General features: G+C 42.6%; 1 protein-coding gene across 8 annotated transcripts in view; it reads left to right on the top strand.

Moving 5' to 3' along the window:
• Positions 1 to 408: 408 nt before the first annotated feature.
• The window catches only part of TPP2 (tripeptidyl peptidase 2), a 91,061-nt gene continuing 76,062 nt past the window's right edge, over positions 409 to 15,407 (top strand). For all 8 annotated transcript variants that reach the window (XR_004428979.1, XR_004428978.1, XM_033177326.1 and 5 more), the window contains exons 1-2: positions 409 to 675; positions 8,479 to 8,607. Coding sequence is in view for 6 of the 8 variants with exons in the window: in XM_033177326.1 (XP_033033217.1) it covers positions 511 to 675; positions 8,479 to 8,607 (294 nt within the window). In the remaining 2 variants the exon portion in view is untranslated. The remainder of the gene's footprint in view (positions 676 to 8,478; positions 8,608 to 15,407) is intronic.

The following is a 15,407-nucleotide window of genomic DNA, read 5'->3' as shown; positions in this document are numbered from 1 at the left end:
TCCCTTGCCTCGGGTCAGCACCCCGGGTCTGGGGCCCCTGCAGCAGCCGCACCAAAAAGTTTCATCCACAACCTTAAGTTTGGAAACTATCGTTTGCCCAGCGAAGGGCTCCTGGCTGGCGGTCTATCTCCTTGCCCGTCTCTCGGGGAGTGTTTCGGTCCGGGACACCAGGACTCTTTGCTTAGAGGCCTGCTGTTGCCTAAAAACCCCAAGCACGGGCCTCTTTAGGACCCCAGGTTCGAGACCCGAACCCTCCAGTAATGTCCTCAGACTCCGCCCCCTTCACTGCAGCCCGGGCAATACTCGGGCCTAGCTCCTGAGAGCGGCGCCGTTGGCTTACGTAGTAGTACGTGATTGGCCACCGCTCCTTGGCAGGTCGGGATTGGTGGGAGACGGGCCGACCCCGCCCCTCGCCCCCGCCTCCGGCCCGAGGCCGCACGGGTGTCCTCGCGCTGCTAGTCCGCGCGCAGCCTGGCAGTTTGCCGCTTCCTCGTCCTCCATCCTGCGTCCATGGCCACCGCTGCGACTGAGGAGCCCTTCCCTTTTCACGGTCTCCTGCCGAAGAAGGAGACCGGAGCCGCCTCCTTCCTCTGCCGCTACCCGGAGTATGACGGGCGGGGGGTACTCATCGCCGTCCTGGACACGGGGGTGGACCCGGGGGCTCCGGGCATGCAGGTGAGGCAGCCCCCGAGGGCCCGGGCGCGGGGGCGCGGGCGGCCGGGGACGCAGGTGGGGACACAGCTTCGGAGCCCGGCATGCCAAAGCCCCGCTCTGCGGCCGAGTCCGGGCCTGGGTGGGCAGAGGTCAGAGCCGGGCGATGGAGGGACCGGCGCCCGCCAAGGGGACTCAGCGGCGCACCATGCCAGGGTCGCTGGGCGGGCGAGGGCCCGGACCCCAATTTGGGCCGTGTTCCCGGCCCAACAAAAGCAGCGTGCCCGGCGCGACTGGCTGGGGGGAGCCTGGCCTCGCCTTTGACCCCAGGGACGCCCCTTCCTTCTCGCTTCGGCGCTGCCAGGCCGGACCCCCAAAGTCCTCTTCCCTCCACGCCGCCTTCCTCTGCAGACCCCTCGTGCCTCGGACGCTGGTCCCTGCCTGACGTTTTTAAAGAGAATTTTACATCTTTTATCATTGGGGTGGGGACACCAGATAGGCAAGTGACATATGAGAACTTAATGTTTAGGGATCGGGAGCTTTGGTTTGGGGAAGAATAGTTTGTCTTTAAGCACGAAAGCTGGGTTTCCAGAAGATAACCCAGTCCGCTTCCGGAATTGTTTCCTGTGGTAGTTTTGTGTATTCTATTTTTAAACGATCCTCTGCAGCGTATTTGCTTAGGGTCATTGAATCTTGTGGCTTAGTCTTCGTTTACGTAAGGAGAATTCAGTTAGATTTGGTTTTGGTGAGCCTCTCAGACCTTATGAAATTATGCGACTTTTTTTTTTTTTAAACCTGAAAGCATAAGACGGTTTTAAAAAAAAATTACTTAGTTTTGCCTTAGGCAACTTTAAAATCTGTAGATTCAGGGTGTCATACCAGAAAGTAGTTTTTTTTTTTAAGTGTGTTGTCTCTCGTTGAAAGCATTCTGTTTAAAGTCCGTAAAGTTTAACTTTTGTACATTTAGCCCTTTGCTGAAATCCAGTAATAAATTTCACTGTTGTTCAAGATCCATCTCCCAGCATCCCTGACTAATCCTACTGTATGCTGATCTCTCGTTGATCAGCCTCAGGCTCTCTTATCCTCCTTTCTACACTAAACACTCATCCTCCTCCCCACAATATCGCTTCCCTTCTGGATCCTTTATCGTGCTTTCTGATTATTGAGGTAGCATTTTGGAAGTAACTAGGGGGAGTCTGGCCGAATCTACTTAGAAACTCCTGGGAATCTTGATTCCTGGTGTGTGTTCTTCAGCACCACTCTGGAATACTGCACACCTTTGATGAATCAGAAGAGGAGCAGGTACTGAATTCCCTCCCAGAAACTGGCGTTGTATAGTTGTCGTTGTATTAATAGCTTAAAGACTGAAAACAATGACAGCGATCAACTCACTGAGGCTTTGTTACAAAGTAATGCTTTCCATTCTGCTGTGGAGTGTGTTTACTTTTTATAGCATGAGTGGGAAGAAAACAGCTGGGATAAGTGGTTCACCGGTTCTTTTGTCAGGATAATAAGAGGGTCAGAAAAGGCTGGAGAAGTGCTGCTTGGTAGAATTTGTTGGTAGAATTTCCAGATCTGTTTCTCACATTCTTGTGTTTCTCTCTCTAAAGTAACAATAATTTTTACCCCACAGCGTTGTTGTGAAAATTGGTTATAAGAGGACTAATTACATGTGACTTTTTTAAATGCTCAAGAAAAATATTAAACTATTTTCGCAATATTTATTTTATTCTTTTTTTATATGTAATTTCAACTTTTATTTTAGATTCAGAAGGTAGAAGTGCAGATTTGTTACATGGGGATATTGCCTGATGTTGAGGTTTGGGGTGTGATTGATCCTGTCACCCAGGTAGTGAGCATAGTACCCAGTAGGTAGTGTTTCAATCTTATCTCCTCCCCTTCCCTTTGGGATCCCCAGTCTTTATTGTTCCCATCTTTGTGTCCATGTGTACCCAGTGTTTAGCTCCCACCATAAGTGAATAGAAGTTTATGCTGGATCTTTCATCACCAACTATTTGGAGGGTAAATACATGTTAGATATTTGCATGTAATAAATATTCAGATAATAAAATACTGAAATCAAATGAAAGCATAACTCTTCTCTTTTAACAACCTTGACTCAGATATTTATCTAAACATAGCCAGTTAAAAGAAGTTGGGTAAGGTGGCTTACAAACAGGAGGATTTTTTTTCCTGTACCTTTAACAGATTTATTTTGTAGATATATGTGTACAGATTAAAGGATGGATAGAAATAAAAAGGAAGGAAAGAATGAAATAGGAGGAGGATGAGGCTGAACAGGCCGTTTGGAAAGCAAGGTTGGGTCTGAGTAAAGGACTAGAGGCAAAGGGAAAACTTGGAAGAACACAGTGAGTTGTCTCAGTCTTTGGTGACTTCCTTGGTCCCAATTCTTTTGTGACAGCTCTGTGGGCATGATAAAGTGGAGGATGGGTGGCATGAGAAGAGTAGTAATTACATAACTGATTTCATATTTCCTCAGCAGGTATTCAGGCACCTACTAGGTGGCTAAGTTTGTGTTAAATGATAGATATAGTCTTGCAAACTGTCACTGTTACAGAGATTGACAGGGGTTATTGGGGGGATGGGGCGGGGATTGGTGGGGAGCACTGGCCAGTAAGAGCTGGGCTGGTCAGGTTTCACAGACCAGATGGAACTTGGACTAGTCCAGAATATATATACACAGTAGCCAGAAGGTCTTCCCTCCACCAGTCTTGTTTCTCTTTGATACATCCTTCACATTTCTAGAGTTATATTCCTTAAAAAAAAAAAAAAAAAACTTGCATTATACCCTCATTTAAAACAAAGCCATTTTGGAATCTCAACTGCTTTTGTGTAAAAATAAAAAAAAAATTGAATGGTATATATATGAGGCCATTTGCCATCCAACTCTGCCCTCCTCATGTAGCCTCAGTTCTCATCATTTCTTATGTCCACAGCCCCTTCATCCCATCTTTCATCTTTTGCCTCTCCTTGAAGATTTCACTCTTTCGCTTACCCAGATGTTTCAGGTCTTTTTGCCAATACATGCCTTTGCATGTGGCGTTTCATCTTCCGTCAAGACTTCTACCATCCATCATCTGTAAACTCCTGCTTCATCCTTTAAGATCCAGGCGGGTCTTGACACTGTTATGTTTTGGGAAATCAACTGATTTAATTCTGTGCCCACCCCACCTCATATTTATGTGTGTGTTTGCCGTTGTGTTAGGGCCTGCAGCTTCAGAGGTGAGTAAGGCCCAATCCCTCCTAAGAGTTATTTAGGCTTTTTGTCCCTTTGTTCTTATAGCAATTTGCTCAGATCCCCTTAATAGCACCTGAAATACTTATTTTAGTATTTCTGTTTAGATAACTTTTTCCTGGTTAACTTAAAAATCTTCGAAACCATCTATCAAAATTGTATGAAATGTGCTTGTAATGTTAAATGTTTTTGTTGAATGGAAAAAATATGTGTGTGCATAATGAAGGAATATAATTTCCTCATGGAGGGAAAAAAAAGGTTTGAGGAGGTTACAATTAGTTTCATAAAAATCTATTTTTACATTCACTAAAATTTTTATTACCTTTCTTTCAGTTAGCTTTCCCTCATTCCCCCCAAGCTGGGTTTTGTGTTCTTACATGTTTTTATATGCTTTCATAGATAGTGTCCTAACCTCTTTTATTATTATTATTATTATTTTTCCCTCAAAGACCCGGTCTCACTCTGTCACCCAGACTGGAATACAGTGGCACAGTGGCAGGATCACCGCTCGTTTCAGCCTCAAACTCCTGGGTTCAAGCAGTCCTCCTGCCTCAGCCTCTGCAGTAGCTGGGACCATAAGCATGTGCCACCACACCCAGCTAATTGTTTTATTTTTTTGTAGAGACAGGGTCTCACTGTGTTACCCAGACTGGCCTGACCTCTATTTATTGTCCTGTTTTGTGATCATCTCTCTACTTACTTTTCTTTCCAACTGACAATAACCTTTCTGAAAGCAAAGATTGTCTTATTTATGTTAATCATTATATTCTCAGAATAAAAGTCACTGGTTAATATTTATTAAATCTTTATTTGCTTAAAAGAATATTTTCAGTATCTTTCCTGAAATTTTAAGTAAATTCATTAGCTTTGTGTTGTTTATGGTAGATTACAAACTTCCCGAGGTGTGTTCTGGTCCTCTCTGTGAACACCCCACCTTTTGTTCTGGTCCTCTCTGCACATGTTTGGCAAATTTTCCAACCTTCACTAACTCCTCTACCTTAATGGTTACAGTGGAGATATACACTAAGATTCTTGACATTTTGGGAAAAGCTTTGGGCGATTTCTGTTTCATCCAGCCATCATAGCCCAGTAAGCCCCAGGATTTAGTACTGAAGCTCTACCCATACTAACTGCCCATGCTTGCAGTCCCTCTTTCTCATGTGACGCCTCCCCGTTCTCAGAGATGAGGGATAGAGTTCCATTGTTAGCGGTTCACCTTCCTCCTTTACTTTACTTCTCCGAAAACACCATGGCAAAATCCTCAGGGGATTTGCCTTTTTAAAACCCTCTCTGACCCTACATTTCTGTTTTTGTCTTTTTATTTCTAGTGAAGTGGTTTTCTTTATCTAATGTTAAAGTAAGAAATTCATGGATAGAATAATTGCACGTATAATAATTTGTAATGAAAATTTGTGTGTGTGGGAGAGAGATCCTTATAAGCGTGTGGAAATAGGTGACAAATAAGCCATTAAATCCCAATAGACTTTTTTCCTTTGCTCATATATTGATAACGAGGTTTCTAATGAGGGATCTGTCTGACCTGTTAGTGCTCTCTTGTTATTCTTGATCTCAAGTCACTCAGTTTGCTTATTGAGGTGAAGATAGGTGATTTGGGTTCTTAGTCCTACTGTATATCTTTCAAATTTCGTATTTATTTGGGGTACATTTTTAAATAGGTTATTTTCTTATATGATTAGTACATGACCTAGCTAGTTTTAATTTTATAGAGTAGTATCAACTTTGTTTCCATTTTTATTTTGGTAGATTTTCTTACATTTCCTCTTTTTTAATTACATTTTTGAGACACATCGCCTATCTCTTCAGAATCAGTATCTAAGTTTTATAGTTGTATCAGGGTTTGGTATGATTCCCACAGTGATTTTTTTTGAATTATGACTTTGAGCTTTCTGAGTTATTAGAATTCTTATTTGTTATGATTATAGGACGGTTCCCAAGAAGTAAACATCCAACTTGAAAATTACCATACATAAATAACAGCTCTGCCTGGGAGGCCTTTATGGCCCCTTCAGCTATCAGGCCCTCAGTTGTTCCATGGCAACAAGATTGAAATGAGATTTGGGGTCCACCAGCCACCCATTTGCTTTGTCTGGTAAAGGAAGAAAAAAAAAATGTGTGCCTTTGTTTTCTTCACATCGTGAATTTCCTTCTCCTTCTTTAGGATGTACCTTAATTACAGAGCTTGGAGGATATCGCAGAGGAAATACTTGGTGTTGGTCAGAAAGACCTGGAGCAGTGGACATTAAGCTTTTTCTTAAAGAGTGTGAATTCGGCCGGGCGCGGTGGCTCAAGCCTGTAATCCCAGCACTTTGGGAGGCCGAGACGGGCGGATCACGAGGTCAGGAGATCGAGACCATCCTGGCTAACACGGTGAAACCCCGTCTCTACTAAAAAATACAAAAAAAACTAGCCGGGCGAGGTTGCGGGCGCCTGTAGTCCCAGCTACTCGGGAGGCTGAGGCAGGAGAATAGCGTAAACCCGGGAGGCGGAGCTTGCAGTGAGCTGAGATCCCGCCACTGTACTCCAGCCTGGGCGACAGAGTGAGACTCCGTCTCAAAAAAAAAAAAAAAAGAGTGTGAATTCACAGGTGGAATTGGAGTCTGAAGACTGGGCTCTTCCACTTTACTGAGTTTCTATGGTTTTTATGTTTCTGTTTCTTTCTTGAGGATGGTGTCTTTTTTTTTTTTTTTTTTCAGTCTTTGTGTCTCTGTTTTCTGTCTGATTCCTACTGGTAACTCAGTACATATTCCCAAATACAACATATTTCCTTTGGAAAGCTAGTCAAGAAAGAGCCCAGAAATTATTTTTTCCATAAAAATGTGTGAAAATATATACTGTTACTTATAGCAATCATGTTATGGCTCAAATGAAAATTTGTGGACTGGCAAGAAATCAAACCTTTGAAAATCAGTCTTAGTGCTGAGTAACTTGGTCTTGTAATTCAGTAATTAAATATTCATTGAATGCCTGACAAGCACTGCTAGGTAGTGGGTATACGTTGGTGAATAAAGTAGACATGGCTCTTGCCCTCATGGAGCTTTCTGTTCTAATAGGGGAAACAGATGAAGATGACCTACCTGTATGCTTAGAAATAGAATTATGTTCTGTAAAGGAAATGAGGTACAATGAGAAAGAATAATCAGGTTCAGGACGGCAGCTACCTAAAGGAGGTCATCGAGGAGGCCTTTCTGCAGGAGGGACTTTAATAGAAAACTGAGAGAAGATGGAGTCCTGTGGAATGACTGAAGAGATAAAGTATTCTAGGCAGAAGGAACCTGTTTAAAAAGTCATGAAGCAGGAAAAAGTTTGGCATGTTTTAGGAATTGAAAGGAGGTTGGTGTGATTAGACTCCTGAGTAACGGGTTGGCAGGGATCAGATGGTGCGAGGCTTTTTATGCAAGTATTCTGAGGGCTCCGTGAATACATCGATGGGCTTAAAGGAGAGGACCGATAAATTACAGCTTGTTTTAATACAGGTTGAGTGTCGCAAATTCGAAAGGCTCCAATGAACATGTCCTTTGAGCTTCATGTTGATGATTTTGGAGCATTTGGAATTTTCAGGTTAGGGTCTCAGCCTGTGTTACTCTTGGTGGGGCCAAGAGTTGGAAACTGAGGGACCACCTGGGAGATGATTCACCTCATGGAGGCAAGAGATGGTGGTGGTTTGGAGTGTTAGGATAGTGGTAGTGAAAATGTGATGGATTTGAGCTATCCTCTAGACAAAGAATTAACAGGATTTCCTGTTAGCTTCACTGTGAGGAGTCAGCTGAAGTAAAGAATCAGAGGAGGATTGTTAAATTTCCAGGGTGAACAGCTGGGTGTGGGATTCCTGGGATGGCAAAGCCTGGAGAAAATCAGGTGGCGGGGGGCATGTTAAGCTTGAACTTCGTTGCATTTGAGGTGCTAGTATGGCATCCAATAATGGTGCCATTAAATGGCACCATTATTACTAAACATTTTTTCCCCCTAAAGCTCTATACTTGTCCAACCCACAGCTCACCATCTTCAGATCTTTTCTCAAATGTTACCGTCTCAGCAAGATCTTCTTGACCAGTCAAACTTACATTGAAATTTCCACATCACCCATCTCCCTTCCCTGCTTAATTTTTCTGTGTAGTTAATTCTCACCATCTGACATGTTCTTTTTATTTTTTTCCCTAATACCCAGTGTGATAGCACATCTGACATGTTCTTTATTTTACTTTGTAATTAACTGAACTGCTTCCTCACTATAAGATCATCAGAGATTTTTGCGTGTGGATCACTGCCCTATCCCCAGCACCTAAAATAGGGTGTCGCCTGTAGTACATGCTCAGTAAATATTTGTTAACTGAATATATGAAACCACTTGAAGGATTCTGTAGTGTTTCCACGATTAAATTTTCTTATTAGTATTTGTCCAGGCTTTTGGCTTAAAACAATTCAGTTCTCTTTTTTAAGTGAATGCAGATTTTGTATATACACACACATATATATGTGTGGGTTTGCATTGTTTCCTTTAGGAATAAAAACCTAAAATCTACCATTCATATTTTAATTTTCTTAATTTTCAGATTACAACTGATGGAAAACCAAAAATCGTTGATATCATTGATACAACGGGAAGTGGCGATGTGAATACTGCTACGGAAGTAGAGCCGAAGGATGGTGAAATTGTTGGCCTTTCAGGAAGAGTGCTTAAGGTCAGAGTTTTTGTCTTCTTTTTGAATTTTTTTTTTTTTACTCTTGCCTCAAAGCATCTAATGTTTTTACCTTACATTTAGTGATGGGGTATTAGCTATCCATTGCCACATAACAGATTACCTCAAAACCTCCTGGTTTAACACGACAAATATTGATTACCTTGGAGTTTCTGTGAGTGAGGAATCTGGGTGTAGCTTAACGGGGTTCCTGTAGTTGAGAATCGCCTTGGAGGTTGCAGATGGTTAGCCATGGCTGTGACTTCAGCTGAAGGCTCAGCTTGGGAGAGGAGGGGAGGTTTGTTTCCATGCCTGAGGGTCACTAGCAGGCCTTATCTTCTTGCCATTGGGCCTCTCCACAGTGCTGCAATACCTGGCAGCACCTTCCCTGGGGGAGTGAGCCGAGACAGTCCCCACAATGAAAGCCACAGACTTTTTGTAAAAGTGATCTTGGAAGGGACCACCGGTCACTTGACTATATTCAGCTCATTGGAAGTGAGTTGATAAATCCAGCACACACTGAAGGGGAAGGGGTTTCACAGGAAGTGAATCATTGGGGCTGCCTTAGAAGAAGCCATTATTTTGTTGTTTGATGAGGTGCTTAGAATTGGGCTGTATTTTTCAATGAGGTTGCCAAATTTTGTTTTGAATACAAAGGTGGAGAAAGTAACCACATCATAGCTTTGCCTTCATCTTTTATTGTCCCTTCATAGTATTCTCAGTGAACTTGAAGAAATACTTAGGCTATAGTAGCCGTTAACTTAAATGGCCGGTTTTGTCTTTTTTGTTTTTTTTTTAAAAACTTCTTTTTTTCGAGACGGAGTCTTGCTGTGTTGCTCAGGCTAGAGTGCAGTGGTTCTGTCTTGGCTCACTGCAACCTCCACCTCCCAGGTTCAAGCAGTTCTCCTGCCTCAACCTCCCAGGTAGCTGGGATTACACCTCATCCAGCTAATTTTTGTATCATTAGTAGAGACAGGGTTTCGCCATTCTGGCCAGGCTGGTCTCGAATTCTTGACCTTGTGATCCGCCTGCCTGAGCCTCTGAAAGTGCTGGGGTTACAGGCGTGAGCCATGGTGCCTGGCCTACCAGCTTTGTCTTATTCTATGTCCTTGGTAGAAAGGCCTGGGTAAGCCAAACATGAAAAATAAATATAAAGCAAGCACAAAGCAGCTCATGAGCTAAGGAGCATAAAGGATGGCAAGAATTTGTGATCCTGTACTCTATCATTTAAAGCAATAAGCAGAATTAGTTTGGAATATAAAATTATGATTAGTTAGCTTTTCCCACCTTTTACCATCTATCTGAATTGTACTTAGGCCTTGTCTTTCAAATAAGCTTTTTGTGGCAGCATATTGGTTGTCTGTGCCTTGTAATAAAGTACCATAGACTTAGCAGCCTAAAACCTTGTGTATTTCTGTATTTATTATATCCCTGATTCCATGGGGTAGGAGTCCAGGCATGGCTTTTTGTGGGTCTCTGCTCAGGGTCTCACAAGACTGCAGTCAAGGTTAAAGGCTCTGCTGAGGCTCAGGCTTCTTTTCCAAGTTTACATGATTGTTGGAAAAATTCATTTCATTGCAACTGTAAAACTCGTGATAGCTTGCTGCTTCTTCAAGGCCAGTAAGAGAATCTCTGACCTTGGTGATGACTCCAGTCTTTCTTTTAAAGAACTCACCTGATTAGTTCAGGCCCACTGAGAATCATCTCCCTTTTGCTTTGCTCAGAGTCCTTAATTGCATCTGCAAAATCCCTTCACCTTCTATACATACCATAATGTAATCATGGGAGTGACATCTCATTAGGTCCTCCCTTCACTTAGTGGAGGGGCCTGGTGTTTCTTAGAAATCTGGCTGTCACGGGCAGATGGCAGCCATTAATAATCCAGGTTATACTTTTCCATGTGTTATGAACTGATGATGTGTGTCCCTACCCCCTGCCAAAATTCATACATTGAAGCCCTATCCTTCAGTGTGATGGTATTTGGAGGCTGGGCCTTTGGGAGGTATTTAGGGTTAGATGAGGTTATGAGTATGTGTCCCCTCAGGATAGGATTAGTACCCTTAAGAGACACCAGGGAGCTCTCTCTAGAGCAGGCTCTTTCTAGGGCATATGAGGACACAGCAAGAAGGTGGCCTCTGTAAGCCAGGAAGAGGGCTTTCACCTGCGCTCAACCATGCTGGCACACTGATGCTGAACTTCCAGCCGCTAGAACTATGAAAAAATAAGTTTCAATTGTCAGAGTCATCCAGTTTATGTTGTGGGTTGAGAATCCCTTATCTGAAACGCTTGGGACCGGAAGTGTTTTAGGTTTCAGATTTTGGAATATTTGCATTGTACATACCAGTTGGGCCTCCCTAATCCAAAATCCGAAATGCTGCAAAATCCAGAACTTTCTGAGTGCCAGCGTGACACTCAAATGGAGCATTTCAGATTTTCGGATTACAAATGCTCAGCCATCTGAATTACTCTAGAGTTTGGCCCGTCTTCCACCAAGTCAACCTTGTTATTAGAATATGTTTCAAAGGGAAACTTGGGATTCTTGTGAGTTATGGCACTCGGGGAAACTAGAGAGAATTCTCAGTAAGTCCTGCAGGCTTAGAGCCATATAAAATTATTACTCGATTATTTATTTATTTATTTATTTATTTATATTAATTTTGAGATGGAGTCTTACTCTGTCGCCCAGGCTGAATACAGTGGTGCAATCTCGGCTCACCTCAACCTCTACTTCCTGTATTCAAGTGATTCTTCTGCCTCAGCCTGCCAAGTAGCTGGGATTACAGGCATGCGCCACTACACTTGCCAGTTTTTTTTTTTTTTTTTTTTTTTTTTTGTATTTTTGGTACAGATGGAGTTTTGCCATGTTGGCCAGGCTGGTCTCAAACTCCTGACCTCAAGTGATCCATCTGCCTCAGCCTCCCAAAGTGCTGGTATTATAGGCATGAGCCGCCATGCCTGGCCTCATTTGTTTTTCAATAGCTGTAGTAATCCCGGCTTTAGATGAACCACACGAACTAATAATATCACTAGTGTTCAAAGGTAGAATTATACATGTATCATATATTGATATCAAAGTCAAAAATGTTATAAGGTTTGTCTTTTCTCAGCTTGGCGACGTATTTCTTTAGCTCTACTATTATGTATTCTCAGCCCTTCATTGTGGGTTTTTAAACTTAATTTTTAATTGTGTTCAGTATGTCTTAATAGTTTAAGAAGACAAATATTTTTACAAGGCTTCTAACAAAAAGAGTTAAATCCCCGTAACACGTCTCCCTACTGTTTTCTACTTCAGCAGTGCATTGATACATTACATTCTCTTCAGTTTAAAATAACTTGCTAATAGTTTTTATTTCCTGATTGTTTTTTTCTAGTCTTAGTCTTTATTTGTAGAATTAATATGTGGAAGAAGAGAGTTTAATTCTGAGGTCCTTTATTTTCAAGAAATTTTTTTGCATTTTCTCATAGGTAACTTCCTCTCCATTGTTTTGCTGTTTTTGGTTCATTGCACATTGGACCTCTTGACTTGATCCTCCAGTTTTTAAATTCTTTTCCACCCTCCTTTTCTTCACTGCCTTTATCTTTTTCCTTCCCGAGAGATTTCCAGCATTTTCTCAACATTGTAACCCTTGTGTGAATTTTTTTAAATTTTGCCTATTTTTAATTGCAAAAGCCCCTTCATGTCCACTGGTAGCATATTTTTGTATCATGTATGCAACATTTTATCTCTGAGCTAAAATTTTAATTTATTTCTATTTCATTGTTTCTTCCCTTTGCTTCCTCCTGTTCTCCTTTCTTAGTCTCCTATTCTGCTTTCTCTTCTTTCTCCCTTTTTCTTCACCCTCTCCTTCCTCCTTCTCTGCCTCCTCCTTTTCCTTGTTCTCTGCTTTTAACGTTAGATATTTTGTTTAGGTGTCTAATCATCCCTGGCTGTCTTATTTTAGCAAGGCACAAGAAAAAGTGATTGGAAGCTCCTCTGCTTGTGTGGGGTCTTTTGGTGGGTTTCACTATAGGGTCATGATAAGATTTAGGGGGACCCCCATCATATCAGTATACACTATATTTTTTCCACTGGGATGCCCTGTTACCTTAAAGAAATCCTTAGCTCATTTGGCCTGGGATTTAGGGGAGGAATGAGCAAGAAGTCTGGCCGTAGGTATTCAGGTGGCCACACCATGCAAGGGTTCTGGAGGGATGTCATGCAGACCCATTTTTATATCTCATCCTTCTTGTATTAGTTCCTTTTCACACTGCTATGAAGAACTACCTGAGACTGGGGAATTTAGGAAGAAAAGAGGTTTAATTGACTCACAGTCCTACAGGCTTAACAGGAAGCATGACTTGAGAGTCCCAGGAAACCTGCAATCATGGTGGAAGGTGAAGGGGAAACAAGACGTGTCTTCTCATCATGATTGAGCAGGAGAGACAGCCAGCAAAGGGAGAAGTGCCATGCACTTATTTATTTATTTATTTTTTGAGACGGAGTTTGGCTCTTGTTGCCCAGACTGGAGTACAATGGCGTGATCTTGACTCACTGCAACCTCTGCCTCCCAGGTTCAAGCAATTCTCCTGCCTCAGCCTCCCGAGTAGCTGGGATTACAGGCGCCTGCCACCACGCCTGGCTAATTTTTGTATTTTTAGTAGAGACAGGGTTTCACCATGTTGGCCAAGCTGGTCTCAAACCCCTGACCTCAGGTAATCCACCTGCCTCAGCCTCCCAAAGTGCTGGGATTACAAGCGTCAGCCACCGTGCCTGGCCCCCATGCAGTTTTAAACCATTAGATCTCCTAAGAATTCATCACCATAAGAACAATGGGGGGAAACCCACCCCCATGATCCAGTCACCTCCCAGCACGTCCCTCCCCTGACACGAAGGGATTATAATTCCACATGAGATTTGGGTAGAGACACACAGCCAAGCCGTATCACCTCTTCTTTGCTGTGTTGACAAAGTTGACATATCAGCTTTTCTCCGGTTCAGCTATGGAGAGTTGCTTGGTTGGTGAAGTTTGGGTGGGATGTGAGATGGGGCAATGGGAGTGTTCTTACACAAATTTTCCACCAGTCTTCTTAGAACTGTATTCTCCATCCATCCATAAAGTGTACTCACACACATGATTTTTTCAGAGATGTACTGGTGTTTAGATATTTTACAGTTGTCAATAAAAGGAAAAATTATTAATCATTGGGATTCTACTTGCATCTCTGCAACTCTTTAGTACACAGTTTTTAGAAAGCAGCACAATGAAGTCTTCAAGTTTCTTTGATGTAGTCATGCATTTATTATTTATTTATTTATTTAAGACAGAGTCTTGCTCTGTCGTCCAGGCTGGAGGGCAGTGGCGTGATCTCAGCTCACTGCAACCTCTGTCTCCTGGGTTCCAGCAATTTTCCTGCCTCAGGCTCCCAAGTAGCTGGGATTATAGGCGCCCGCCACCAAGCCTGGCTAATTTTTTGTATTTTTAGTAGAGATGGGGTTTCACCATGTTGGCCAGGCTGGTCTCGAACTCCTGACGTCAGGTGATCCACCCGCTTCGGCCTCCCAAAGTGCTGGGATTACAGACGTAAGCCTTCGCACCCAGCCATCATGCTTTGAAATGAATTAAATGTTTATAGTCTATTTTTTTCACATAGCCCGTAAACTGCTAACAGACTTTTTATTCTTCTGTCAGTTTAAGATAACTGTTAGGTGCTTTGAACACTTCAGTAGCCTCATTCTCTAAGAATGACATTCCTAGGCCTCCTTGAGAAACCAGTGGTAAGCTACTTATGGCCTATGGTATTCCCATGAGCAGATGAAGGTACGAAAGGGGAATATAACTTTAAAACCTTTTACTGTAAAATATACATACATAAAGTACATAAAACACATACATACAGTTTTATGACTAGTATAGCTAACACCATTGTACCCACCCAGATCAAGATAAAGAGTATTGCCATACATCAGAAACTTCCTGCATCCTCCTACATCACAGCCTATTTCAACTTTGGTGATAATCAGTCCTTTGCTTTTTTGTGTGTAGTTTTACCACATCTGTGTGGCTACATAAAATATATTGTTCAGTTTTGAACTTTACATGAACAGTCTCATTTCATTCATAAAATTTCATCATACATCGTTTTTCCCTTGGTGTTGTGAGATTTCAGTTTCGTAAGATTTGCCCATGTTGTCACGGGCAGCAATGATTTATCAGTTTCATTGCTGTGCAGTATGCCATGGTTTGTACCTACCACATCCTATCCGTTCTGCTGTAATGTGTGTGTATCCTGTGCACATGTGTGTGGATGTCTCCAGGATGTGTCCTTAGGAGAATTGCTGAATCATGGAGATACGTCACTAGGTCATGCCAAACAGTTTTTCCAACTGTGTGTTTTTTAATTGGACAGGACATCTCCTTGACCAAGTGTTTGTATTAAAAGACATTTCCAGGCCGGGCGCAGTGGCAAACGCCTGTAATCCCAGCACTTTGGGAGGCCAAGGCAGGTGGATCACCTGAGGTCGGCAGTTCGAGACCAGCCAGACCAACATGGCAAAACCCCCTCTCTACTAAAAATACAAAAATTAGCCAGGCATGGTGGTGCGCGCCTGTAATCCCAGCTGCTAGGGAGGCTGAGACAGGAGAATCACTTGAGCCTGGAAGGCAGAGGTTGCAGTGAGCCAACATGGCACCACTGCACACCAGCCTGAGCAACAGAGCAAGACTCCTTCTCAAAAAAATTACAAAAAGACATTTCCACTAGCTGTGTATAACAAGTGTTTTCTGACCCCATGATCATAGAGATATTCTCCTATATTTCTAAGA

This window comes from Trachypithecus francoisi, unplaced genomic scaffold, assembly GCF_009764315.1.
Source record: "Trachypithecus francoisi isolate TF-2019V2 unplaced genomic scaffold, Tfra_2.0 Lachesis_group18, whole genome shotgun sequence".
Classification (NCBI taxonomy): domain Eukaryota; kingdom Metazoa; phylum Chordata; class Mammalia; order Primates; family Cercopithecidae; genus Trachypithecus; species Trachypithecus francoisi.
This window is presented reverse-complemented; position numbering and strand designations above follow the sequence as displayed.